The 26,676-nt window shown below is 42.6% G+C and overlaps 1 protein-coding gene across 2 annotated transcripts; it reads left to right on the top strand.

The window, feature by feature from the left end:
* Positions 1–210: 210 nt before the first annotated feature.
* CETN3 (centrin 3) lies at positions 211–26,412 on the top strand. Of its 2 annotated transcripts, XR_012158952.2 has the most exons (6): positions 211–380; positions 6,534–6,669; positions 8,401–8,515; positions 11,917–12,108; positions 22,751–22,901; positions 26,063–26,412. XR_012158952.2 is itself a non-coding variant. In XM_073344455.2 (5 exons), the coding sequence occupies exons 1-5, from the start codon at positions 364–366 to the stop codon at positions 26,104–26,106; spliced, it is 504 nt and encodes a 167-aa protein (XP_073200556.1). In that variant the 5' UTR covers positions 213–363; the 3' UTR covers positions 26,107–26,412. The 2 variants fall into 2 exon arrangements, 1 of the variants encoding a protein (XP_073200556.1); XM_073344455.2 differs by lacking the exon at positions 22,751–22,901 and having other exon boundaries at positions 213–380.
* Positions 26,413–26,676: the final 264 nt, after the last annotated feature.

The raw sequence follows: 26,676 nt of genomic DNA, 5'->3' as shown, positions 1-26,676 counted from the left end.
TCACCCACCTTCCCGCCGCTTTTGAAATTTAACCGCCGCTTCCCCAATGCAAAGCCTGAGCCATGAGGTATTCTGGGTAAAATCGGCGGCCGCACACGTCAACCAAACTACGTAGAAGGCGGGGACTCCCCTGTGGTTGGCAAGCATTTCAACCAATAAGAGAGTAATTCAGGGAGGTGGATGGGAGGAAGTTGTTGCTCAACCACTTAAATTAGCGGTAGCGAGAAGCCTGGCGATTGGTGCCTGGATTGTATCGCGTTTCCAAGGGGAAGCTGGAGCGGCGGCGGCGGCGGCGGCGCCGGGGACAGCAGGGGAAGTCCAGTGCGGCTCAGCCCGGTCCGTCCGGGGGTTGGGGACGCGACCATGAGTTTGGCCTTGAGGTCGGTATGGATGGAGCGAGGCGCCGGGGTCTGAACCTAGGCTGTGACCCCGCGGGGACCGAGCGTGCTTGCCGAGGCCGCTCCCTTCAAGGGCTACTACCCCAGAGGGCGGGCCCGGGCTTGGGGCCGGGGCAGAGAGGGTGGGGGCGGGGAGGAAGCTCCGGCGTTGCTCAGTGGCTGGGGCGGCTCGGGGCCCCCGCCCAGCGCTGGGGCTTTGGAGGCAGCTTGGGGCCCATGTATCCCAGCTCTTCGCTTTGCCGCCAGTAGCTGCCTGCCGCAACCTACCCTTGTGTCAGGGCCCTTCCCCTTAGCACGACTCCTGCCCGTTTCGAGGAAGCAAAAAGGCCCGGTGTCCTGCTGGATGCCGAGCGGAGGCGCGAGGCCCTGGGGAGCGTCTGGCACAGAGCATCGCAGCAGCCCCTCGGTGACCTACAGCCCTCCTGCACGCTGACTGTGTCCGTCCCCGCGGTCTACATGTGACGGGAGCCCTCACCGAGCAATAGTCATTAGGATTAGCTAAAGTATTTAGCCGCTCTGGGTGATCCTTCCACAGGCTCAGTGCGGACCCCTTGGACAGATGGGGCTTTAACGCTTTGGTTAATCTGTACTGACTGTTCTTTAGTAAGGGCTGTTGCCATGTGTATGTGCGAGACCCATAAAGTTCAGGGGTTTTTTTGGATCAGTTTTATTTCAGAAATGTCATTGTTAAAACAGACCTTTAGTTTTAAATAATCATAACTTTGCAATAGCTTTCAATAAGTTTGTTTTGCTTGTGAGAGCAGCTAGAGCATCAAAAATAAATAAGATTTCAGAATCTAGTGTTAAGGTATCATCTTTCCTGCTGCATACTATCAGTACAGTAAATAATGGTATACATGTGACCAGAGCTTTGTAAAGCACATATCTGGCCAAATCCTGCTTTCTGTCTGTATAAACTAATACATTGAAAACCAGGTGCATCAATCTTCAGATATACTGACAAGTTTCAGAGTAGCAGCTGTGTTAGTCTGTACCCGCAAAAAGAAAAGGAGTACTTGTCGCAACTTAGAGACTAACCAACTTATCTGTGCATAAGCTTTCGTGAGCTACAGCTCACTTCATCGAAAGCTTATGCTCAAATAAATTGGTTCGTCTCTAAGATGCCACAAGTACTCCTTTTCTTTTTGTCAGATATACTGAGTATGTACTTGGTGCACCTCCAGAATGGGAGGGGAAGGTGGCTCTAGTAATTTATTATTTGCATTTCAGTATTGTACTAAGGCCCTTTTCAGGATCAAATTTCCATTGTGCTAAGCATTAAACAAACACTTGGGTAGACACAGTACTGTCTCCAAAGAGCTTAAAAGGTATCTAATTAATTTAAGATTTTTTTAAAATGTGAACTTCATCCCTACAGCTGAAGAAGTGGGTGAAGTTGGAACAATTTCTCAAGATTCATGGTGGATATTTCATCACTGACAAACTTTAAATCAAGTGTGGATCTAAGAATTACTTTGTGAAAGTTCTATGGCTTGTGATAATACAAGATGTCAGACTAAATGATCACAGTGGTCCCTTTTGGTCTAAGAGTAGAATCTATGAAGGGTGGATCTAAACTACTTTTCCAAGTCCCCATTCTGTAGCTAACTAAGGGTTGTTTTAGCCCTTTCATAAATTACAGAGGCTAGAATACACATAATTTCAATGGCTGGAGTGGTCCCCTACATAAACTCTTCACCAGCTAGTGATAACGAGTGCAAGGTGGGTTCAGCTGGTGCAAGCCTTAGTTTTTCTTTTATACACTTTGTTTGCACTGGTACAGCTACGCCACTGGCTGGTTGCTGATGACTGAGTCCCAAGTATAAATGCTTTGAGTTAGGGACTTCTTGGCATTATACAACAGCACAAACCCAATGGGATTCTGGTGCGTAATGGGCTCCTAGATATTACTGCAATACATGTAATATATATATAATTATAATAGAAGAGGTCTAGCGTTTCGGTGAGAGTATAAGGTCACCATGGAAGAAAGCATGGAGATGTTTGTGTGAGAAGCAAAGAGTTGTCTAGGCTGGTGTTACTGACGAAGTAAATGGGGTGAGGAAAGATGAAGGCAAGCAATTTCTGATAGGGTACTCTGTCATCCATCAGAATTTTCTGCCCTTTTTCCAGGGGATGAAGAGAAGCAATTTATGTAAGAGTATGCAGTAAACAAATACCCAGTAAACACCCATCACAGACAACTGTCCACCTACTCATTCAGTAACAGTCCTCTAGCACAAGGGTTCTCAAACTGGGGGTCAGGACCCCTTAGGGGGCCGTGAGGTTATTACATGGGGAGTCACGAGCTGTCAGCCTCCACCCAAACCCCACTTTGCATCCAGCATTTATAATGGTGTTAAAAATATTAATAAGTGTTCTTAATTTTTAAACGTGGGGGGGGTCACACTCAGAGGCTTGCTATGTGAAAGGGGCAGTAGTACAAAAGTTTGAGAACCACTGCTCTAGCATCATGTCGGTAGCCCTCCTTGAGCAACCACCAGTGCATGCACACGCATGCATCCCAACACCAGCCAGTCCTCACAGCCAACTCCCCCTGCAAAGAAACACCTCACATGCAGCAACAACCTGAGTGAATACTCTCATCTGCAATCCAGCACTCTTACTGCAAGCTAACACCTTTATCCTGAACAAACACCTTCAATGCACATCCATGTCTCCAATAACACCCCAGTGAGTTTGTGTATATACAGAGAATAACAATATCTTATAGCTTGAAGACTGCCAAAGCAAACATCCCCGTGCACAACCTGACATTCCCACTCTAAACAGATACTCTCCAAGCAAATTTCCCTGGGGTCATTCATCAATATCTTCGAACTGCACTCAGTTCCCCTTAGCAAACAATCCTCTATATCTAAACACCTGCACCCCTTATCCTGAATCAACACCTCTTCCCTTTAACAAATATTCTTGTGAATGCACTATACGATAATCACTAGGGATCTATCTACACACTCCCATAATCCTTTATCATCCAAATAGCCTTACTACTCTAGCACACACATCCCCAGCATACAACAACCACTCCTTGCACATGCACCATCTGACCCTTTATGCACATCTTGTGTGCACATGCTTCTCGTTCCATGCTACTGATGCTTCAGCAATAGCCACCAGCCACTGTCATGTTCACAACATCCACGCAGCTCTCACTCCCTACATGCATGCCATACAATGTATTGTATTCATATTTCTCAAGAACTTCATCTTGTCTCACATGCCAAGAGAAAGAGAGATGTACTTGCACAATATTTGCAAATATTTTCTTTAAAAATGTGCAGGGGAGCAGAAAAAGCCTTAATGTGTGAGTTTTAAAGTTTTTTTTTTTAAATAAATCTTTTGTACATGTTGTTTATCTAAAGAGTACTCTATTAGAAATTTGAATTTATAGATACTAACTACTAGCATTCTCACCCCTGGACCTCAGCTTGCTAGTGCAAGGCCTTGTTTACAATAAAATATATTTCCTAAAATTTCCAACCATTGTTACTGGCACCATCATCTCGGCTCTGTATGTGGTAGTGATTTGGGGAGAAGTCATGTAGGCAAAGCGCTGATAGCTGTCTGCACTGCTGTCTAAACTTGTGCTCCCATCATTGCTACCTCTTAGGGAACTGAACAGAAGGTAGCAACAGTGGAAAATATTTAGGAACAATTTTCTAGCATAAGCAGGGCTTGAAGGTTTTTGGCCATTAAGGATAGCTCTAGTGGCCAGAGGTTGTATGCTCTTTGAGCCTACATTTGCAGCCCATCAAAATGTTCCAATCACTTCATTTTTGACCACAGTTAGCAAATAAGCTTTCCTCATGGGCTGCATCATTTCAGTTGCCACTCCATCTCTCCACTTCAGTTCATTTGTGTGTTTCAGGAATCCTTTTATTTCTGTTTTTTCTTTTCTGTGATTTTCATCATATAGTGGCTGTCTCCTGATGTTTGTAGGAGTGTTTGTATGTTCAGAAAAAGGGGTGCTTTTTTTTTTTTGCAAGTTTTTGGAGTTTTTGGTCATGCTTAGAAGCTACCTTAATTTACTTTGAGACTTTGGCCGCCTTGATTTTTTTTTTTCCTAGGATGTCCTCAGCACTGTGTCTAAAGATATCTTTTTGGCATTATTATTTATAGTGCAGTGGGATCTTAGATGCTCCAGCTAAGATAGGGGTCCCGTTGTGCTGGGCACTGTTCAACCGTGTACATAGAGAGAGAGCACTCATCCCTGCTTTGGAGGGAAATGACAGACAAAAGGTGGGAGGAAAAAATGCACACAAAGGTAGAGTGATTTGTTAGAGGCAGGATTTGAATCTGGGTTTTCTGATAGTCAGGCCACTGCCCTATCACCTAGACCAAATGCTGCCTCTATGCTTTGATTTTACATAAGGTACCTTAAAAGTGTTATGATCCTTCAGCAACTTTACTTGAGGTCCCTTAGTACTCTGTTAGCAGCTTTTAGGTGCAGCAGTTAGGTGCATTGTCTTGTTTTCAGCTATTGCTTAACGCCATTTGGGCTTTCTGTTTTGAGGTGTCCGAGTGGTACTGTATCATATAGACGCTGTCAGCTGCTTTTGATGCCATTGACCATGAGATATTGACCAGTTTGTGAACCCTAGCTGGAGGGAGTGGGGATGGAGTCTCTCTGGATAGGCTCCAGTCTTTTCTTGTGAGACATCTCAGCTGATAGTTTTGAGAAATTGCTTGTATTGTAGGGGCACATAAGAATGTCATCCCTTTTTTCACGTGGCTTTGAGACTACAAGGATTGGTGAGTAGCGATGGGCTATGCTGATGAGATCCACCTCTGTGTATCCTTATGCCCTTTCCTTATGCCAGTATAGTGGAACAAATAACCCATTTTCTTCTTGAGGTGAAGCTTTAACAAGACCTAACTGGCTGAAAACAGGAAAGTTTGAAGTAACATTGGAAAGTTGGGGGTTACAACCTGAAGAGTTTAAAGAGCGTTTTTTGTGGGGTTTTTTGGTCTGCATCCTTATTTGAGCGAATGGGCTGCCTTTGGTAATGTATTTGTAGTTCAGGCATCTTAGTTCCTGGCCTTCTCCCAGATATTTAGGAAGTAACTGTGGCTCGTAGTTTTTTTTTTTTTTTTTTTTTTTTTTTTCCACGTTGGCTGCTTTTGTCACCACAAGACTATACTACTGTAATACACTCTACTAGCTATTGAAACCATTACAAAGCTGAAGCTAATGCAGAATGGGTTTGATCTGCATATAGTTTTTCAGCTTGCGCTTATGAAACATGCTCCATTTTCACTATCTGCTTGTTGCCTTTCCAGCAGACTTTAGGATTTTAAAGTTTTAACCTGTAAATTGCTAAATTTATGCATTTCTGTGGAGCATTATTTGCTGTTGTGGAGCATTGTACAAGTGAAGTTTTATGGCACTTTGTTTACTAATGATATTGTAATTTTAATAGCTGTAAGGGCACCCAGAGTGTAGAGTAGGTATCTTTTATAAATCTAAATAAATAAAAGAATTGGTTTGAGATCTTGTTACCTGAGAAACTGCCCCTCCAGCTGTGTGAAAACACATTTATGATCACGTGAGGCACTCCTGGTTTAAATGGGAGGGGCTACTGACAGGGCATTTTCCACGAGGGGTATTCCGATCTGGAGTTCACTGTCCCACTTGGTTTGCCAGATTTATCAGTACTCCAGACACTTAGTGAAACCTTCCTGGTTTATTTCTCTTGGGCATTTGGGGAGGAGTTGAAATGAGGGATTTGGGGTGGTCAGATGTGGAGTGATTATGATTATTATTGTGTTGGTGGGAAAAGTTTTATATGGAACTGTATAGGCAAATCATTAGATATGTGGATTTTGATACTGTGTGTATTTAATTAAAGTTAGCGTGCCTAGAGGTATGTCTTATATACTATATTACAACTCTGTATAAATAAATAATCCTGGCTGTGCCACGGAGTCCCTCTTTGGATTTGGGCAAGTCACCTGAACCTTTCTTCCTCATTTTTCTTCTTGTGCAAAATGGGTAGAATATCTACCTACCTCCCAGATATGTTGTTGTATTGTTTACATTTGTAAAGTGCTTTGAAGATGATAAATCCTATTATCATTATTATTATGAGCTTATTTTCTTTTAACTTGTAGGAATGATCTTGCAGTAGACAAAACCAAAAGGAAGAAAAGAAGAGAATTGACTGAAGAACAGAAGCAAGAAATTAAAGATGCTTTTGAGTTGTTTGACACAGACAAAGATAAAGCAATAGATTATCATGAATTAAAGGTAACTTTTGTTTTTTCACTTAACTTTTGATCGGCTATATTTCTAAAAGAGCTCAGCCCACATTTAGACACGTAAATAAATTGGCCTTATTTTCAGGAGTGTTCAGCATCCAAGAACTCCTGCATTGGTGAAGGAGTGGTTATATTTCAAAAGTGGCAGGGTTTTGAATTGGAGTCCCAAATATTCATGCACAAAACCCACCCGTATGAGTGGTATAGTAACATCTGCATTCTGGGTACCAGGGGTCTGAGCTCCAACCTTTTCACTGACAACTGAAGCACTAAGGGTGGCAGAGTTGAGATTTCCCCCTCAGCAGGGACTGTTGCAGTACAGTTGCAGATCTGGGCTCTCCAGTTTGAGTAGAACAGGAAGTGGGAGAGGCTATTGAAAAGCACCCTGATTTCCATAATCACACAATACATTGAGAGCTTTGGCTGTGTTGTGGAAATCCATTGATTTTGAGGAACTTTTTTACATAAAAGATGAAAATTAAATTTATTAAACTGTGGACTAGGGAACTAGGATTTACTAACTGGTACCTCTTAACAGGGAACCTGTTGACCCATGGGACTCAAATTTGGTGTTTCAAACTTATGTAAGGGTCTTTGGAATCTCTCTCTATTCCCCGTTTTGCTGCAGGCCTCCATCCTGATGGTCATCACTTCAACCAGGAGAGGCTTGGAGTTGCAGCCTCCCAGCCAGTCCCCCTTGCTGGAGATATATAGGGCTGATACATGGAGCTTGGTGCACATCTGTATGAATCAGTATTCTCTTGATACTGCATCATGTTTTCTGGAGGGCAGTGCTTCTCTCATTATGTAACTAGTAAGGCTTCTCTGGGAGGAAATAGCTAGCCTCATACAGTGGCTTTGTGAAGGCAATGCTAGAAGGAAGAAAAGAGGGTTATTTATTTTGTGACTCCTGTTCTATAAATGTCTTACCTCTGTAGAGCCATGCTAACTCCCTCCAACCATTTGTTTCAAAACTCAGCTACTTTAGGTCTTCTGAAGGTGGAGGAGAACTGGGGACTTTTGGGGGAGGGGGGCGGGGAGGACGTTTTTATACCTTTGGCCAGTATAGTTGCATCCCCATCTGTCATTATTATTGTATAAAAGGTTCAGTAGCTGTATGATTAAGTATGTGACTCCTACACTGTGGTTCTGAGGATGAGACAGTTGGAGAATAGAGGCATATAAGACAGAGTAACTCCCTTTCCTGTATAACCTTATCTGCAGTGGAATTTGGATGTATATAGTGGGAATGGATTTGACAAGTGTGATTTAGAGTGAATGCCAAGGTTCTTAATTTAGCTGTAGAAGGGTAACTACAAATGTTCACAGTTGAAATAAAGAACACAGTTCTTCTGTAAAATTTATAGCTTTATGTAACATTTCCCTCTTAAAAGGATTAAGAGTTGTTTTTTGTAAATTAAGGAAAAAATCTGCTTGCCCACTAGAAGTATTTGGCACATCTTATAAAATCTTGGAAAGCATGAAATTTTACATGTCTTGACTTCACTTTGTGGCCTTTTTATAAATGCTGTTCTACTTTTGAGACAACTCTTTGTAACCAAAGATGGTTTATTCATGATTGTATGTATTAAAGTGTTCCTTTCTCCAGTTACCAACATTTTATCTTGGATAATAAGGTACTAACTTAGGTAAAAAGAGAAGCTATCTGATTTATATTTTGAAGGTGGTATATTGTTGTACTTCTGTTTTATTCCAAAAGGTGGCAATGAGAGCCTTGGGTTTTGATGTAAAAAAAGCTGATGTGCTAAAAATACTTAAAGATTATGATAGAGATGCAACAGGCAAAATCACCTTTGAAGATTTTAATGAAGTTGGTATGTATATGATTTTAAGTACATATTGAAAGGTTGTGGGGTTTTTTTTGTCTGCTGCTGCTTGATTGCATACTTTTAGTTCCAAATGAGGTGTGTAGTTGACCAGTCAGTTTGTAACTCTTGTGTTCAGTGCTATCATTGCAGTTGATTCGAGACGGGTGGAAAGAGATCTTAACAGAAGATGTTCAGTTTAATAGACTTTGACCCTAGGTTCCCCCATCTACCAAAAGGAAATGTTAAAAAAACACTTTATTGTGCGGGTGCATACTTTCTCTCTCCCTCCCTCCTCTCTCTGCTATGGTTTTGGGGCTTTTTGCATTTTTCTTAACTTAGCTAAATTGATTCAGGCCTCCCTACTCTTTATACTGTATCTACCTATGAGAAGTGATTTTTCTGGAGGAAGTACTTTTTGTCTGATTGACAGGTGCTGCTTCTGGTGAGATGGAATTTCTCTTTTCTTATGTATATGCTTTCTGTTTTTCCCCTCTTATCCCTTATGTTCAACCAATTTCTATTCTTCTGTCCCTATTCCTGCTTTGAGTGGCCATGAGGCAGCTCAGCTGGACAGAAACACATACAAAGTAGGAAGGTGATACTCTTGTCTGAACTCCTCTCCAAACTTTGAGTCAGTTTCAGCTCTGGTGAAAATGACTTGGCTCTTTCTCCTTTACTGGTATGGGATACTTCATCCAGCTGAACGAACTGGAATGACTGGAGGAATGTGAGATACAGGAATATACAGTACAGTAAAATTACTTGAGCCACATTTTGTTTTCTTTGATCTAAATCAGAAGGGAAGAAATACACTTTAATAATCTTCACTACTATACCACAAGTTGTTTATTAGCTTAAACATAGGAATGAACCACATAAAAACAAAATTAATAAACTATTATATATTTTGTTTTGGTTTATAAAGTCAAGAACCCTCTTTGAAATTTACATGTATTTTGAATCTTCCGTCTTTTAGGATATGTTTCAATTAGCTTTTTGGAGTGCTCTTTGGATAAGTAAATCTAAATTTGGTATGGTCAAAGGACAACTAAGATGATTCAAATAATGTAATGCCTCTATACATACATAATTATTTTAAAGCTAAATCAATAATCTCAAATTTTGCAGCAGAGCCACAATAAATTTGTGAGCTTAGATCTAACTTTTTCCTGTCAAGTTCACAAAACCAGACAGTTCATTCCACCTACAAACAATAGCAAGTTCTAAATGGTTCTGTAAGCCCTAGCAGCGGGGAAGTATTTTTATAATGGCTTGTTGAAAGTTATAAATAGCAAGTCCTGTAATACAAGACTTAGCAGGTACAAAGAGCATGAAGATATTTTCTCTCTTGGTTCCAGAAATGGGTGAAGCAATTACTAGCAAAATATTTTGATGCAACAGATTATTTTGTCTTGCTTTCCTCTGCTATAGGACTGACAAATGGATGTGATAAAAAGAATAATCAAGATTGATTAAGCCTTCCTGTATTAGTGTCTTGCTTTATATAGTAAAAGCCTCTTCAATGCCCTGGGAGGTTGGGGCTTTTTTCGTAGATTACAAAGCCATAAGGGACCATTGTGATCATCTGGTCTGACCTTGTATATAACACAGGACTTCCCTGACTTTATTCCTGTTTGAACTAGAGCATATCTTTTAGAAAAACATCAAATCTTCATTTAAAAATTTCCAGTGATGGAAGTGCCCTAACCTGTGGTAACTTGTTCAAATGGTTAATTACCCTCACTGTTTTATTCTTGTTGCAGTTTGTATCATACCTCTCTTTTAAATACCCATGCTTTTTAGTGCCCAACTGCTTCTCTCTCAGTATCAAGAGGATTCCACAAAATTTAGAAGCAACAGAGTCACATCTATACATCCTATATAGTAGAGCTTTTCCCAGAGCACCAGTTTGAAAGAGACTATGGCTGTGTACACTTAGCCTCCTACAGACTGGTGCTGTGGGAAAGGTCTACGTATCAAAGCACAAATGAGGTAAACTGCTTTTCAATCTCTCTTGTAGTTGGACATGCCACAAACAGATATACAAGGGAAATAGAAGGAAATAAGATAAACAAATAAATGAGGCATAAGCATATTGAATTGAACTGAACTAGAAAAATGCAGGAGTGAAAGTGTAAAATGCTATTAAAAAGTATATGTCCAATGACTCTCCACCTTCAACTTTTATATTTCTATTTATATTGTCTTCCTGAGTTTACAACTCTTCTTCACTCCCTGAATATTTATAAGCATATAAATAAGAAAATCACTGTGGATCATTCTTGTCTATCTAAGCTAGGTATTTATACCATGCTCCTCGTGTTGGTGTCTGAGCATCTTCTTAATATCTGGATTTTTCCTGAACTGTTGATACTTCTAGGTCAGGGGCTTCCTCTAGTCCAGAAGTTCTCAAACTGTGGGTCGGGACCCCAAAGTGGGTCCCAACCCCATTCTCATGGGTTCAGCAAGGCTGACTTAGACATGCTGGGGCACAGGGCTGAAGCCCTTGGCCGTGGGGCTCCAGTCACAGGCCACCCCACCTGGAGCAGTGGGGCTCGGGATTTGCCCCACCAGCACCACCTGGGGCAGTGGGGCTTGGGCGGCTCCAGCATCAGTCCCCGCTTCTGGGGTCATGTAGTAATTTTTATTGTCGGAAGGGGGTCACGGTGCAGTGACGTTTGAAAAGCCCTGCTCTAGTCTATAAAATATGTCCTGAAAATGTAGGTATTGGGAAGTGACAATGATTAGCCACTTTTGCTAGAAAAAGTAGAAAGAGAGGCATATTCAGAGTGGTTCCCTGAAGCATCCTTTCTAAGAATGTACCATGTCAGTTGTTGTCAAATCTGAAGTGCACAATGCTGAAGAGACTTGGCTTAGCTGTCCTCTGAAACTATTGGCTAAGTTTCCTCTTCCAAACTGATCCTTTTTTTTTTTTTTTTTTTTTTTTTGCTTTGAAATAATGCTGCACTAGCCATGCAGTGCCCCAACTGGTGCCTTTGATTGTAATACAGCAAACATTTAACATCCAAATCAGACATCTTGTCTTCACAGGAGATGGTGTTTGAAGACTGCCTTCCTTTCTGGCCCAATCCTAAAATTTAGTGTTGATGCTAAAACTGAATGGAAGACATGAAACAAAGATGAGTCTGGGGTATTCAACAGATCTTAACTTAGTTTTTGTGCTGTTGCACAGTTCCTGTTATAACTAACTAGAAATACCAATGTTTAAGACTTTAATAGTCAATTAAAAGTGCCTGATTGAAAGCTAAGAGGAATCTGAACAGGTGAAATAACTTTAGAAACCAGAAGCTTAGGAAAAAAGGACTAACTGAACTTAGAAAGTAGAGCTGGGACACTGTGAAATTGCCATATTTGAAATAAATGGCATCTTATTTTCCCTATATTAGTGACAGACTGGATATTGGACCGAGATCCACAAGAAGAGATACTCAAAGCATTCAAATTATTTGATGATGATGACTCAGGTAAAATAAGCTTGAGAAACCTGCGCCGTGTTGCTAGAGAACTAGGTGAAAACATGTCTGATGAAGAACTACGGGCTATGATTGAAGAATTTGATAAAGATGGAGATGGAGAAAGTAAGTATTGAACTGAAGAAAACAAAACTCATCTTGCCTTGTTTTAATTTGTCTTGTTGTTTTTGTCCCAATCTTAACTTAAAATGTGGTTCTGGTCTGAGAAGTGACTGTAAAATGGTCAGTGTTAAATTCTTTGTTTGCCTTTTAATGACTTTCAGAACAAATTTGCTCAATTGACAAAATAAGAGATTGATTAGTATTATTTATTTAATCATTTCTAACTCGGCAAACACATCTTGGGACCTGAAAGTTAATTTGGGTTCTTTCTTGTTTGGATATGATTACTGGTAACTCCAATACAACTAAGGTATATTAGAGTCTAGTTAAGGTACAGTTGAAGCTGAAAGTAATTGAGTCAAACATGGCACTTCATTATGCCATTTCTAGAATTGAACTACACTGCAGTCATTTCCACACAAATCAAGAAATACTTAATTGAATTATTGAATATGGTGAAATTGATAAATCCCAAAGGAAAACCACAAAGGATGTCCCTGAAGAGACCATTCATAGTATTAATTGCTATATCTATTAGCAACTAAGGAGTTAGTGAAGGACTGTTAGTTAACTATCTCAGGCCTAAACAGGCCATATGTGAACATATCACATGGCTACCACTGCTAGGAAACAAGTGATGATGATGATGGTAGGTAGTTTTCATCATCAGTTAGAATGCTTGGTATTCTAATCAGATACTTTCTTTTGGGAATATCTTCATCTTTAAACAGGGTGACTAATAAAAAAAAATCCTTTGAGGTCCTTCAAGTTTAAGTGAATTTGGTATTCAAAAATTGCTACGTTAATAGGGCTGTAGGCTGAAATCCTCAAATTATCCTCAGAATAGGTACAGCACACACAGCTGTAAGTGCAAGCCTCCTTCTTTCTTCCTCTCCCCCTCCCTCCCCCTGCATCTTCACAGTTGACCTCAATGTTCTTTTGAAAAGAGGATTTCTAAGGTTGAGAGAGTAGTTCAGTCTGCAAGCATATTAAGTCCTTGACCTCTTTGCTGACATTGCCAACAAGGGTGTCAGTTGTGATGGTAACTTTTGTTATGTGGACACCTTGTAAGTAGGAATTGAATAGAGACCACCAATTTATTTCACAAAGATTACTGAGTTGCAACTACTTTGGGTCACTGCTGACCTTTCTGAATTCAAAACAATGACCAAGCAGTGAAAGTCTCCATTTCCTATTATCCACAGAACCATACATTCTTCTCATTAGATATTCAAGTACAGGAATGTATGTGGGAGATTGACAGCATAATATTTATCTATGACATTGTTTATCTCTAAGGTTTTATGTTTCTTCCAGTTCTCTAAAGCAAACTGATGCTGTTTCTTGCACTTAAATTTTTATTTTTTAAGAATTAATCTTTATGAATCATTGTTCTGTTTAGCTCCAAACATCTGGGCTGTATAACAAAATCTTTGTCTTCTTTACTGCAACTCTCAAAAAAAAAAAAAAAAAAAAAAAAAAAAGGTATTGTTTTGTGCTAGAACAAAGGTCCACTTACGGCAAGTGCTAGTTTGTCCCCTTTCCCGTCCATTAGCAGAGGCTACCCAAATCTACTGGTTCTGTCCTTGGAGAGCAGAAATGGCAGTTGAAGTGCAGCTCCAGGGCATCATTCTCTCCTCTCTAACAGCTTCTGTGCTGGAGCTTCATGAGATCAGGTTTCTGTGGTATTTTGGGACCATGAGTGGAACAGCATATGAAACCCACGACTTCTAACTACACTAAATCACAACTTAATACTGCTTCAAGCAGCATTCAGTCTCCTGTAGCCTCTCAGTGGCTTCTAGTGCACAAACACGTTTAATAGTAATGTGCTGAGCATAAGCTCCAGCAGAGAAGTAAAGGAGAAAATTCTCCATACGTTTGCCTCTGCATCCGCTTCAGCCCCAGGAAAGGGGTGTGTAACTTTAGCCCCATTGCTCAGGGCTGAAGCCCTTGGGCTTGGGCTTTGGCCCTGGGCCCCAGCAAGTCTAAGCCAGCTGTGGTGACACCATTAAAATGGGGTTGCGACCCCCCCTTTGGGGTCTCAACCCACAGTTTGAGAACCGCTACCCTAGTGACTGAGCTGCACAGACACACTTTGATATCGGGCAATGAGGTAGAAGCTGGTAAGACTGAAAAGAAGGCTAAGTCCTAGCTATTTGATGATCTACTGCAGGGGTGGGGAACCTTTTTTCTATCAGGGGCCATTGACTTAGAGAAAAAAATCAATCGTGGGCCACACACAGCCCCCAGGGGGTGAAAGTGGAGTGCAGAGGCTCAGGGCTTCCCCCTGCAGTGGGGCAAGCCAGCACTTGCGGCTCCAGCCCCGCGGAGTGGCGCGGAGGTCTGGGGCTTCCCCTAGGGTTGCCAACTTTCTAATTGCACAAAACCGAACATCCTTACCCCGTCCACTGCCCTGCCCCTTCCATGAGGTTAGGTTAGGTCCCTTCTCTGAGGCCCCGCCCCGCACTTACTCCAGCCCCACTCCCTCCCTCAGTTGCTCGCTCTCCCCCACCCTCACTCATTTTCACTGGGCTAGGGCAGGGGGTTGGAGTGCGGGAAGGAGTGAGGGCTCCACCTGGGGATGCAGGCTCCAGGGTGGGGCCAGAAATGAGGGGTTCAGGGTGCAGGATAGGGCAGGGGGTTGGGGTATCAGAGGGGGTGCAGGCTCCGCTGGAGGTGTGGGGTGGGGCCGGGGATGAAGCACTTGAGGTTCAGGCTGGGGCCAAGGGGTTTGGAGTGCAGGAGTGGGCTAAGGGCTGGTGTGGGTTCCGGCTAGGGGTGTGGGCTCTGGGGTGGGATGAGGGGTTTAAGGTACAGGAGGGGGCTCTGGGCTGGGGTAGGGTGTTGGGGTGCGTGAGGGCGTGTGGGCTCTGGCAGGGAGTTCCAACCTGGGGCACAGGGTTTGGGGTGCAGAGTCTGGGAGGGTATTTGGGTGCAGGAGGGGGTTCCAACCTGGGGCAGGGAGTTTGGGGTGCTAAGGCGGGTTCCCTGGCTCTGCACTGCTCCTGGAAGCAGCCGCCACGTCTGGCCCCCTTGGTGGAGACGTGGCCAGGCGGCTCTGAGCGTTGCACTGCCTCCCTCTTCTCTCCCCCTCCCCCGGCCAATGTGAGCTGTGGAGTCGGGGGCTGGAACAGCATGCAGAGCTTTCCTGATCACCCCTGCACCTAGGGGCTGGGCATGCTGGCCACTTCTGGGAAGCTGCGCAAAGCCAACCACACTTTTAACGGCCTGGCAACCCTAGCTCCCACCACAGCAGGGCGAGCCAGCGCTCATGGCTCCAGCCCCATATGGGGGCACCAAGGCTCGGGGCTTCCAGCCCATGGCATGGAGACTTGCCGTAGGCCAGATGAAATTAAGTAATGGGTTGGATGCAGTTCCCCAACCCTGATCTAAGGGTCTGCCACCAAAAATCATGACTGATGTACAACCTGTCTAGGCCAGAGGGTGCCAGGCTGGGACTCTGCTGGGGGTCAAGAGTGAAGTACTGGAAAACTGGCTTATTTGAGTCCCACTGTGTGAACACCTCTTGAAAAACAGATTATGCACTTAAAATTGTAATCTAGCTATTACGTGGTGACATACGGCAAAACACAGGTCATGTTTTTTCAGTAACTTTTCACACATTTCAGTGGCTTATGTCCTATGTTGGCAGAGTTGTAGCTTGAGGGGTAAGCATATGGCACAAAAAATATAATGCTGTACCAGTATGGGCTAATTCTTGTTGTCTGAAGGATTCTGTAGATATATTCTGGGTATCGTATTTACAAAATAATAAAAATGCACTAGAACAGCAGTACACTAGTAGCACAATTTGAGACTCAGTTGGTCTTTGACCTGGGCTTTCAGATGTTGAGAGCTCCTGAAGAGGCAGTGTACTTCCCATGTGGGAGAACTTTACATTATTCTGCAGTGACCTTTTGGTCAAATTCAGGATAAACGTTGCTGGGCTGTGAAGGGAGACTAGACCTCCTTGATTGGCAGCCTCAGCCTGATGATTGTTTCAGAAAAGGTTTAACTCAATCACGTGAGTTCTTTTGGAGTTTTGTGAACATGTAGGGGAAAATGTGTCTTAATTTCTTTATAGAACCTTTTAGGGTTGGATAACACAAAATGTTTAAAAAACAAACTTAACATTTGCTATGGTGACTCAGTGCGAAGTGCTTTTGACACATTCAAAGAGATTTAGTTAGTAAATTAAAAGAAACTCATTCTCTAAATATAGTATTAAATGGCTATATTTTCCATGTTTATGTTCAAAACATAGTCTTATCAGTATTCATTGCAAAGTCACAATTAATGCTAGATAGAACCTAATTTTTAGTAAAGATGCGGAAAATCCAAAATCAAGTAATAGAAAAACAGGGTTTTTGCAGTATAAAGGAATATTGTCTTACCCAAGCAAACACCTGTTCTAGGTACTCTGACATCTTGTCTCCTTTGGGACATATCAATGTATTGGCATTTTTATGTTCTAGTTCTGTGCTACTAATTTCAGGTGGCTTACGTAGCAAGCGTTATGTCGCAATAGTAGCCTAAAGCCTATATTTCTCTGCTCTATTTATGACTTCCATTGCCATAATATCAGAGCACCAACTACAATTATTTAAAATTAAAAATAACAATGGATCTTTCTTGCTTCCTGTAAGAGGAATAGCTTGATTAAGTTATAGGGACTGGCGTGCAAGTGGGCGTATTGTATATCTGTATGTACTGAAAAATTAGAGAGAAAGCTAAGCAGAAATCAGCTAAATAAGCCCCTTTTCTGTTTGAATCTGTTTTAATGAAGATGAAGGCCTGATCTACTCTACAGAGTTGGGTCAGTGCAAGACAGCTTACGTTGACCTAACTTAATAAGCGCCTACACTAAAATGTTGCTCCTGCCAGTGTAACTCACCCGCTATGCCAACCTAACTCCACCACCGCAAGAGGCATAACACTTTGGTCGACGTAGTTGGGTCGACACAGTGTCAGTGTAGATACTGTGTTATTTATGTTGACTTTAGTGGCATCCAGGAGATGTGCCACAATGCTCTATGGTGACCACTCTGGTCGTCATTTTGAACTCTGCTGCCTGGTGGCCAGGTATACAGGTGTACACCTGTCCCCTCTAAAGTCCTGTGAATTTTTGAAATACCATTTCCTGTTTGCTCGGGGTGGAGAGCTCACTTAGCGACTGCCTAGCTGACCATGCTGGAGACATGATCCTGCCTGGAATACACAGGAGTGGTGGATCTCCTGGATCTGTGGGGAGAAGAGGCTGTGCAGGCACAGCTCTGATCCAGCTGTAGAAACATTGATATCTACAAACAGATTGCTCAGGGATTGTGGGGGCTAGGGCTACAAGAGGGGCTCGCAGCAGTGCAGTGTGAAACACAAGAAGCTGCGGCAGGCATACCAGAAGGCAAAGGAGTCTTAACAGTCACTTTGGTGCAGAGCTGCAGACATGCCGCTTTTACAAAGAGCTGCAATCCCCAGACCCCACAACCATCTCCAAGAGCCCCATGGATACTTTGGAGGAGCTGGAGTTACAGGTCCCTGGAGTGAACAGTGAGGAGGAGGAATATGGGAGACAAGCGATCTGGGGATCCAGTGGTTCAGCGAGCCAGGATCTGGGGATCCAGTGGTTCAGCGAGCCAGGATCTGGGGATCCAGTGGTTCAGCGAGCCAGGATCTGGGGATCCAGTGGTTCAGCGAGCCAGGATCTGGGGATCCAGTGGTTCAGCGAGCCAGGATCTGGTTTTTTTTGTTTTGTTTTGTTTTTGTTTTTTTACTCTAAAGCAGTCGAGCGAGTCCCTGCAGTCCAGCATAGGCAAGCCTGATGCAGGGGAAGGAACCACTGATAAGTATGCAGTTTGCTTTGATATTGCAGTGATATATCCATTTACTTTTTTAAATCATGCTAGAAGAGAGTTAAATATCCAATAGAGGTAGAGTTGCTATTGGCTTCTCATTCCCATGTACAGTTAGGCAGAGGGAGCCCTGCAGAACAGTTTATGTGCACCGGGATGTCCCGTGAATCTTCCATAGAGATCTAGAGGAAACTTTCCTGAAAGTCGTCTGCAATCCTCTGCTGCAGGTTTCTGGGGAGGGCTGCCTTATTTCTTCTGCCACGGTAGGACACTCTCCCATGCCACTCAGCAGTTACTTCAGCAGGCACTGTTGCAACACACACGGTAACAACATATGGCCCCAGTCTGTGGCTGGAAGTGTGCAAGAACTGTTCCCTTTCAGCCTCTGTTACCCTCCAGAGTGAGAGATCTCTGCTGAAATCAACACTGCCTGTGGAAAATGGTGCCTGTATTCTGTTCAACTGCCCTATTTGCATGGCTGTGAGCTACCTCCCCCTTATTGTCCAAACTCCACACGCATCCCATCCCCAGTCTGTAGTCACCAGGGCTGGGACTCCTGCCGTGCTTTGTGAATCCCCAGAAGCAGTGAGAATGTAGTGCTTGCAACTTGTGTGGATTGAAGGTAGTGAGTTCATTATATGAAGTTTCCATTTATTTTGTGAATATATTCACAATAGAACCTCTGCACGTTGCTGCTGGAAATGTGGCCTTGAGAGTCTCTCCATGCATGCCAGCAGAGTAACTCAGCCGGATAAGGAGAAGGAAGAGGACGTAGGATGGCATGTTCCAAAAGTGCCTGCAAACCTCTGGTGTTTCAGATACTCGGCACAGGTCTTGAAGGATCGCCTTGGCGGACAGAGTGGACAAGGATATTACTACACACACACAGCACTCATTACAAGGTTCATATTGGGGTACAGAAAACAATGGCAGATCACGCTACAGCAACACGCATTACTGTGGCCCACTATTGAAATGGTCTTTCAAAGCCTCCCTGAGTGATATAGCTCCCTGTTGAGCTCTTCTTATAGCTGACAGCCTTTCTACCTTCACCCCACTGGAAACTTTTCCTTCTTTGCTTCACAGATATTTTGAAGCACACAGCAGGCAGCTATAACCATTGGGATATTTTTTTCACTGAGGTCTAATCTCGTGAGTAGACTGTGCCAGTAGCCTTTCAAATGGCCAAAGGCACATTCAGCTGAGCCTGTAATTGAAGTGCTCCTTGCTACTGTCGAGGTGGTCGGTTTATGGCTTCATGGGCCACGGGAGAAAGGGGTAGACTGGGTTTCTAAGGATCAGCATGGTAATCCTCTGGTCTGGAAAGAAAAGTCCCTGCTTGCAGCTTTCTGAACAGGCCCGTATTCTTAAAGATGCAAGTGTCATGTGCCTTCCCTGACCATCCCACACGGATGTCAGTAAAACGTCACCAGTGATCTACCACCGCTTGCAGTACCATGGAAAAGTAGCCCTTTATGTTGATGTACTCTGGCACCAGACCACATTGCCACAAAATAGGGATATGCATGCCATCTATTGCCCCACTGCAGTTCTGGAACCCCATTGCTGCAGAACCATCCATTATGTCCTGCACATTGCTCAGAGTCACAGTCCTTCACAGTAGGACGCAGTTAATGGCCCTGCATGCTTGCATCACAGCAATCCCTACTGTGGAGTTCCCAACTCCAAATTGATTGCTACTGATCATTCAGGAATCTGGCATTGCAAGTTTCCATGCAGTGATTGCCACTCACTTCTCCACTGTCAGTGCAGCTCTTATTTTGGTGTCACTTTGCTGGAGAGGTGGGGCAAGCTCTGCACACAAATGTAGGAATGTGGCCTTGTGCATCATCCTATACCTGCAGAACACTGCAATCTCACCAATCAGTGCTTGTATCTCAGGCCCAGAACTGGCATCCCACCATCTGCAGCTGCTCTGTGAATGCCAACAACAACCTTGAATTGTTTCTTTTTATGTCCCATAGCAAGCTAACCTCTAAAGAATCATCATGGTCCCTGCAGGTCCTCTGGCTCTGCAACTACTGCAGGATCAGGTGCCCTGTGCTCACTACTCTCATCACAATAGTGCAGAGCTGTGCAGGATCCATGCTTTTCACACAGAGTGGATGTGCGGGTTTGTGGGACTTTTTGAAAAGAGGCATGGAACATTATGGGATGCAGATAAAATTATGGGATGGAGAAAAGGGCATCATGAGACATTGAAACCATGTTCCCCATTACCCCTGTGCAACTCATTTACCTCTGAGACATTGCTCACCCTTACCAAAACACCCTGTGTTCGGAGATAGCAAGTTTTACAATGGGATAGCTAGCTATGGTGCACAGCTCTCTGCGTCGATGCAGGCGCTGGTAGTGAGGACATGCACCACTGACAAAAGGAGCATAGTGTGGACACGCAAATGTGATTTAATTACTGAGGTGGCTGTACATTGTTGTAACTTAAGTTAACTTAATTTTGTAGTGTATACTTGCCTGTAGCTCCTTCAACCTGGTTCCAAATGATGGGCACTATTAAAGGCATACAAGTAGACTTTCTCCTTCACAATAGTGGATGGAAGATGCAATTAAATTTCTATGACAGATGGTGAATAAAGCTTTCTGAACATAGTTACTGATGCTGTCCCTATGTTTTTGTACAATGCTTAGCACAGTGGGGTCTAATCCTGATTGGAACCAATATGGTCTGACAGAAAACAAATAAGTAATACTACTGTCTCTGACATTACCACCTTTCATCTTCTAATTCTTAATGTTTATGCTAGACATCTGAAGTACATGCAGATTATTCTGTTATATATTAGGAATGTGGGCAGAATTTGCAGGCCACTTTGGTAACTTGCTAGGTGTGTAGGGCTACACCCAATGTCTTTTTCTGAGAACAAAATTGATCGATTAAAGTCAAATTCTGATCCCTGAATGTACATTCCATGTGACTTGGTAAAAAGCCACTGTGGATCCGAAAACTAACTATGTAAAGAAGGGGTGTGCAAACTACAGCCCACAAGCCAAATCTGGCCCGCGAGCCGCACCATGCGGTTTGGCCCCGCTCCAGCTGGGGCACTGGGTCGGGGGCCGCACCACACGGCTCGGCCCTCCTCCAGCTAGGACGCTGTGTGCCGGAGCGGGACCGAGCCACATGGTGCGGCCAGGGCTCTGGGTTGGGGGCTGCCCCACGCCGGCCGGAGCACTGGGTCGGGGGCCACACCACGCGGCTCCCGGAATCCGCAGCATGCCCCCGCTCCGGCTCCTACACACTCCAGTGGGAGCTGCAGGGGGGTGCCTGCAGAATGGGCAGTGTTCAGAGCTGCCTGGGTGCGCCTCTGCCTAGGAGCTGGGTAAGGGACATGCCATTGCTTCCAGGAGCCGCTTGAGGTAAGCACCACTTGGAGCCTGCATTCCCTGAGCCTCTCCACACACCCCAACCGCCTGCCCCAGCCCTGATTCCCCTCCTGCTCTCCAAACCCCTCGCTCCCAGCCCGGAGCACCCTCCGGCACCCCCAACCTCTCATCCCCAACCCCACCCCAGAGCCTGCACCCCTTTCCACAGCCCTGATCCCCCTCCTGTCCGCCGAACCCTTCGGTCCCAACCCAGAGCATCCTTGTACACCCCAAACTCCTCGTGCACCCCAACCCCAATTTTGTGAGCGTTCATGGCCCACCATACAATTTCTATTCCCCATTGTGGCCCTCAGGCCAAAAAGTTTGTCCACCCCAATGTAAAGCAATAACATGTATGCAGGTACGATATGTCTCTCTTATCCCAATGCTTACCTAGAGAAGTGAAAAAGGCATTAATACAGTTTCTAAGTAATTTTTTCGTGCAGTTTACTTACTTTAATTTGTGGCAGCATCTCCCTTCTCTCTCTCCCCTCCCCCCAATATTAAAAATGTAACTTATAAATTTCTTAGTCAGTTTGTAATTTCAGCAGGACAAAATACTGTGTGCCATGATGCACATTGATACTTGTTTATCATATGTCTACTAGTAAAAGTGAAGCATATCCATATTTTAAAAACATGTATCCATGTTTTACTACTAAAAATTTAATACATTACTACATAGCTTGGAAAATAAGCTTCTGTGCTTGCATGCATTACACAGCAGCTGATTTTTACATGATATACATCAAGTATTGAACTGTAACTGACTATATGTTGATGTTATCGAGACCAAGTGGATTGGCATGCATCCTCTCTTTTGGTTTCTTAAACCTGTCTTTTTGCTTTTCACTATGTCCTTCAGCCTCCACCTTTTCTAGAAACCAACAAACTTTATCTTGTACTCATTTATACCCTATATATTGTATACATCTACTCCAGTAATGTATTCCATATGTCTTTATCTTTTAATATTAAATGTTCTGGTCTGTGTTGCCTATTTATTCCTAGTTTCTAATTGGTGGGATTATCCTTTAGTACTTGAACACTTAATCAGCATATAAATTTTTTTGTAACCTTAATCCTAGTTATAATTTTGACCAGTCTCTGTTCAGTCATCATTTACTACTACATTCTAAGACAAAACTACATTAAAATGGATTTAATGTGGAGAGTAAATATCAGTAAGTTAAGGGTGGGAGGGAATAACAGGGTTTAAAAGAAATCCAAACACTTTGATCTGTGGAAATGCACAGTTAGGTCATCCATTCAACCTTAACTCTGTCCTGTAGCATGTGATTATGAGTAAGACATTTCAATGTTTTGCTCACAGATTATATTAAAGTGATTGTTAAAGACTTATTGATATTTTTCCCTTTATCTTGTCATGACAGGTTAGAACGAAGATCTTTTGGGTGCTTTAACTATATGAATATCCACTGCTTAACACGTTTGGCTTTCATTTACATGTAAATTTAACTCTGGAGTTTGCAGTGCTTAGTTGGGGATATTAAGTACAACATCTCTGTAACTTTCACTCTTAAGGTAATGACATGAACTCTTAACTTAAATTGTTTTTTCCTTTTTGGTCTTGGAATTTTCTTGGTTTTGAAAACTTCCAAATAGAACAAGTTTTGCATAAAAACTAAGCAAGAAACCCAGAAAGAATGCTTCCATGCAATATTTATTAGATTTGAATATATGTAATATCAGCCTTTAACAATTTGTGTGCAGATTAGCTTCAGTGGAAGTATAGTGATTGGTGGAGTTACCTCTGATGTCAAAATGGCTCTTCAAGAATTACTTCAGCTCTAGGCCTGAACCTTTATGTAGCACAGGGATTCTCAAACTGTGGGTCACGACCCCATTTTAATGGGGTCTCCACGGTTGGTATTGGCCCTGGGCCCCAGCAAGTCTCAAGCCCAAGCCCCACCGCCCAGGGCTAAGGTTACATGCCCCCTGCCCAGGGCAGAAGCCCTTGGACTTCAGCTTTGGCCCCTCCCTCCCTACCTACCCAGGGCAATGCGGCTCAGTCTTCGGTCCCCCACTCCTGGGGTCGTGTAGTAATTTTTGTTGTCAGAGGGGGTCACGGTGCAATGAAGTTTGAGAACTGATGTAGCCTATAGAACCATAATGATTGGATACAACAATCAGTAATAACTTCACTTTGTTACAGCCTAATTTCTTCAAATTTAGCTTGTGTATAAGATTTCAATTAATTTTAACCATATGGAAAGTTTGAAACATGGTTGTTTTGACGTTTCACTCCATGTTCTTTATGAAAGTATGCTTCTAATGTGGATATGGCATAACAGATATACTTTATGCAAGATGGGTCTTGTAAGATATCATTGAAAGGTTATTATTTACTAAATGTGATTATCCAATTTGTATGCATGTATCATTTCTGTATCTAAAATTAGGAATATGGACTATAACAATTACAACTGGGGGTGTATTGGGAAGACACCCACCAGATGACGGGCCATCAGATTTGATGGGCCATCAGGAAGGAACAACAAGACCATGAAGATACTAAACTCTCTCCCTCCTGGGAGGAATCCCGGATGTAACTGTGACACTACTAGGTCAGGTGGTCTTGTCACCTGATACTAAATGTTATCTGGCACTTCTTGTAACTTTCCACTGAAAGGGAAGGGGAGTCAAGTTTGGGAAACAAAGGATTCCCACCTTATGTCTTATTTAAGGGTGGAGAGGGAGGCAAACAGGACTCCTCCTCTCCGTGTCCTGTCTGCCCAAGAAGAAAGACTGCTAAAGACACCTGAAGGGAAGGCAAGGAGATTGCAGGGGAGGGAGGGGAGTCCAGACTGAGACAGGAGTCCAGTCTGAAAAGAAATATAACTGGAACTCTAAATCACAAAAACTTTGTAACTTGCCTAAAATAATATTTAGGGTAAGAAATTGTGTTTTTAACCTGCTTCTTAAGTATATTGAACTTAGCTTTTGTATTATTTGCTCAGTAATCTGCTTCGTTCTTTTATATTCACTTAAAATTAACTTTTTATAGTTAATGAAATTATTTCTTGTCTATAATATAAACCCATTTGTACAATTCACAATGGGCGTGGGGGTGGTTGGTGGTAAGAGGCTGTGCATACCTTCCTCCACATTTAAGGGAGGAGGCAGATTTCATAATATACCTTTGGGTCTGAACTCCAAGGAAGGTGGACACCTGAGTGCTGGGGTCAAATCCCTTCAGCTGATCCTTCCCAGAACTGATATTCATGTCTGTTTCATTCTGCAGTTGGGTGTGGCCCTGCCTCTGTGTGTGTTGGAGGAGGCTTAATAGCTTGGCTTAGCAAGACAGGTAAAAAGGGTGCCCAGGCTAGCATAACAGGCAGGCTCAGTGGTATCTCAGCACATCAGGTGGTGCTTAGTAGGCAGGATAGTGTGCACAGCTTATTGCCCTGAAATACTGGTGGTGATTTTAAGTGGGGTGACTAGAGAACAGACAAAGTGGTTACTGGTTTGTTATTTTCAGGAAGGGAAGTAGAGGCAGAAAAGCAGCAAAATGACTAAAGTGAAGTTACCAAATGTTGGCGCTCTACGGATTGGAAGTAGAAGAAAGCAAAAAAAAATGCATAAGAGATGGAAATTGATGAGCAAAGAACTGCACATCAGAGAGCCCTGGAACTGAGGCAGCTAGAGGCAGATTTCATAATATAACTTTGCATCTGCACTCCAAGGGAGGTGGATACCTCAGTGCTAGGGCAAGTCCCTTAAGCTGAGCCTTCCCAGAACTGATCTCAGTGTCTGTTTCGTACTGCAATTGTGTGTGGCCCTGCCTGTGTGTGTGCTGGAGGAGGCTTAATAGCTTGGCTCAGCAAGACAGGTAAAAAGGGTGCTCAGGCTGGCATAGCAGGCAGGCTCAGCAGTATCTCAGCACATCAGGTGATGTCCTAAGGGGGGCAACCCGTCACTTGTTGTTGTTGTTGTTCCATTATTAAAATGATTCGGGGCAAAGGAAACACTGTAACAGAAGCTAAATTTCTTAAGGCTCCAGTTTAATTTTAACTCAAACTAATTAACAAATTTACTTGTAAATTCATTGTAAGTACTATAATTTTGGGGAAGATATATATGAAAAATACGCTAACAAAGCAGTTGAATCCCTGTTTTAAATGCAAACTGAAATTCAGCCATAACCATGGAGAGACACTAACACACCCACAATGAAAGATTTTTTCCGGTGATGAAATGTTGAATACATTTAACATTTCCTTATAACTTCTCTGTTTCTGTATAAGAGTGATCAGAACTGTGCACAATATTCCAAACTGGACTTTTACAGTCTCTCTTTAATAGTTTCTTTTAAAATTACTTTTTATAATAGGTAAATAGAACTATTGCTATGGCAAGATAATATTGGTGTGCACTGAGCTTCTGGCTTCAGTGACTTCTTTAGTAATGCCTAAATACTGAACTTTTGGCTTATGTTTTTAAAAATTGTGAAAACAGTGTTGTGAATACATTTTGTTTAATGAAGAGTCTTAGCTTGTTATAAATTGGAAGCAAAAAATCCAGACCTGCGTTTATTAACTTCAATGTGCATTGGATCAGTGTCTAAGAATACAAAAGGGGAAGCTTTAAAATAAAATGTTCAACATGTACATAAAATATTCTCCTGTCATTATTATAGACCTCTACTGTGTTTGTCTAATTACCTTCTGTCTCTCTTACCACAGTCAACCAGGAGGAGTTCATTGCTATTATGACCGGAGATGTTTAAAGTTACAAGAAAATGAACTCAACAACAAAAAGGGAGGATTATTGGCTGTTAACATTTTAATTGCCATCTTATGGTTCTGTTTATTTCTGTAGCTGGACCCATGCAAAAAAATTATTTTCCTCAAAGGACCAAAATAAACATGTTTTATGTACTGATACTTCAGTAATTTGTAACATTAATTTTTAGAGTAAGCAGTGTTAAGTTTCTAAAATGTTTGAGTATTCATTTGTAAAATAGCTTTGTATGAGATTTCTAAATTAAATCATATTCTAAAAATCTTTTGAAGTTTACTTTAACAGTAGCTGTGGCCTTAGTTTTGATATATAAAGTTTTAACAAACTTCCATTTTTAATAAAATGTTCTTTTATTATTGGTATTTGAAAGTCTTGTTGTTGTTTTTTTTTTTGTTGAATCCAAAACTGAATTGTACTGTAACTTAAATTGTTAGTCTTAAATATGCTTTATTTTTCAAAAGTAACAGTGGATTCTTTTGTTGGGTATTTATAGTTGCACCTCCATTGTGTGTCATGACTTATTAAATGAGCAAGCATTCTTCACAGTTACATAGAT

The sequence above is a fragment of the Lepidochelys kempii genome, chromosome 5 (assembly GCF_965140285.1).
Source record: "Lepidochelys kempii isolate rLepKem1 chromosome 5, rLepKem1.hap1, whole genome shotgun sequence".
Taxonomy (NCBI): Eukaryota; Metazoa; Chordata; order Testudines; family Cheloniidae; genus Lepidochelys; species Lepidochelys kempii.
The sequence above is the reverse complement of the archived record's forward strand: the minus strand, read 5'-3'. Positions and strand labels throughout refer to the sequence as shown.

Excerpts from the sequence above, each read along its gene's own strand:
- CETN3 (XM_073344455.2), top strand. Across the intron at positions 6,670-8,400 it reads TAGATTATCATGAATTAAAG|GTGGCAATGAGAGCCTTGGG; the intron begins GTAACTTTTGTT and ends TTATTCCAAAAG. Across the intron at positions 8,516-11,916 it reads TGAAGATTTTAATGAAGTTG|TGACAGACTGGATATTGGAC; the intron begins GTATGTATATGA and ends TCCCTATATTAG.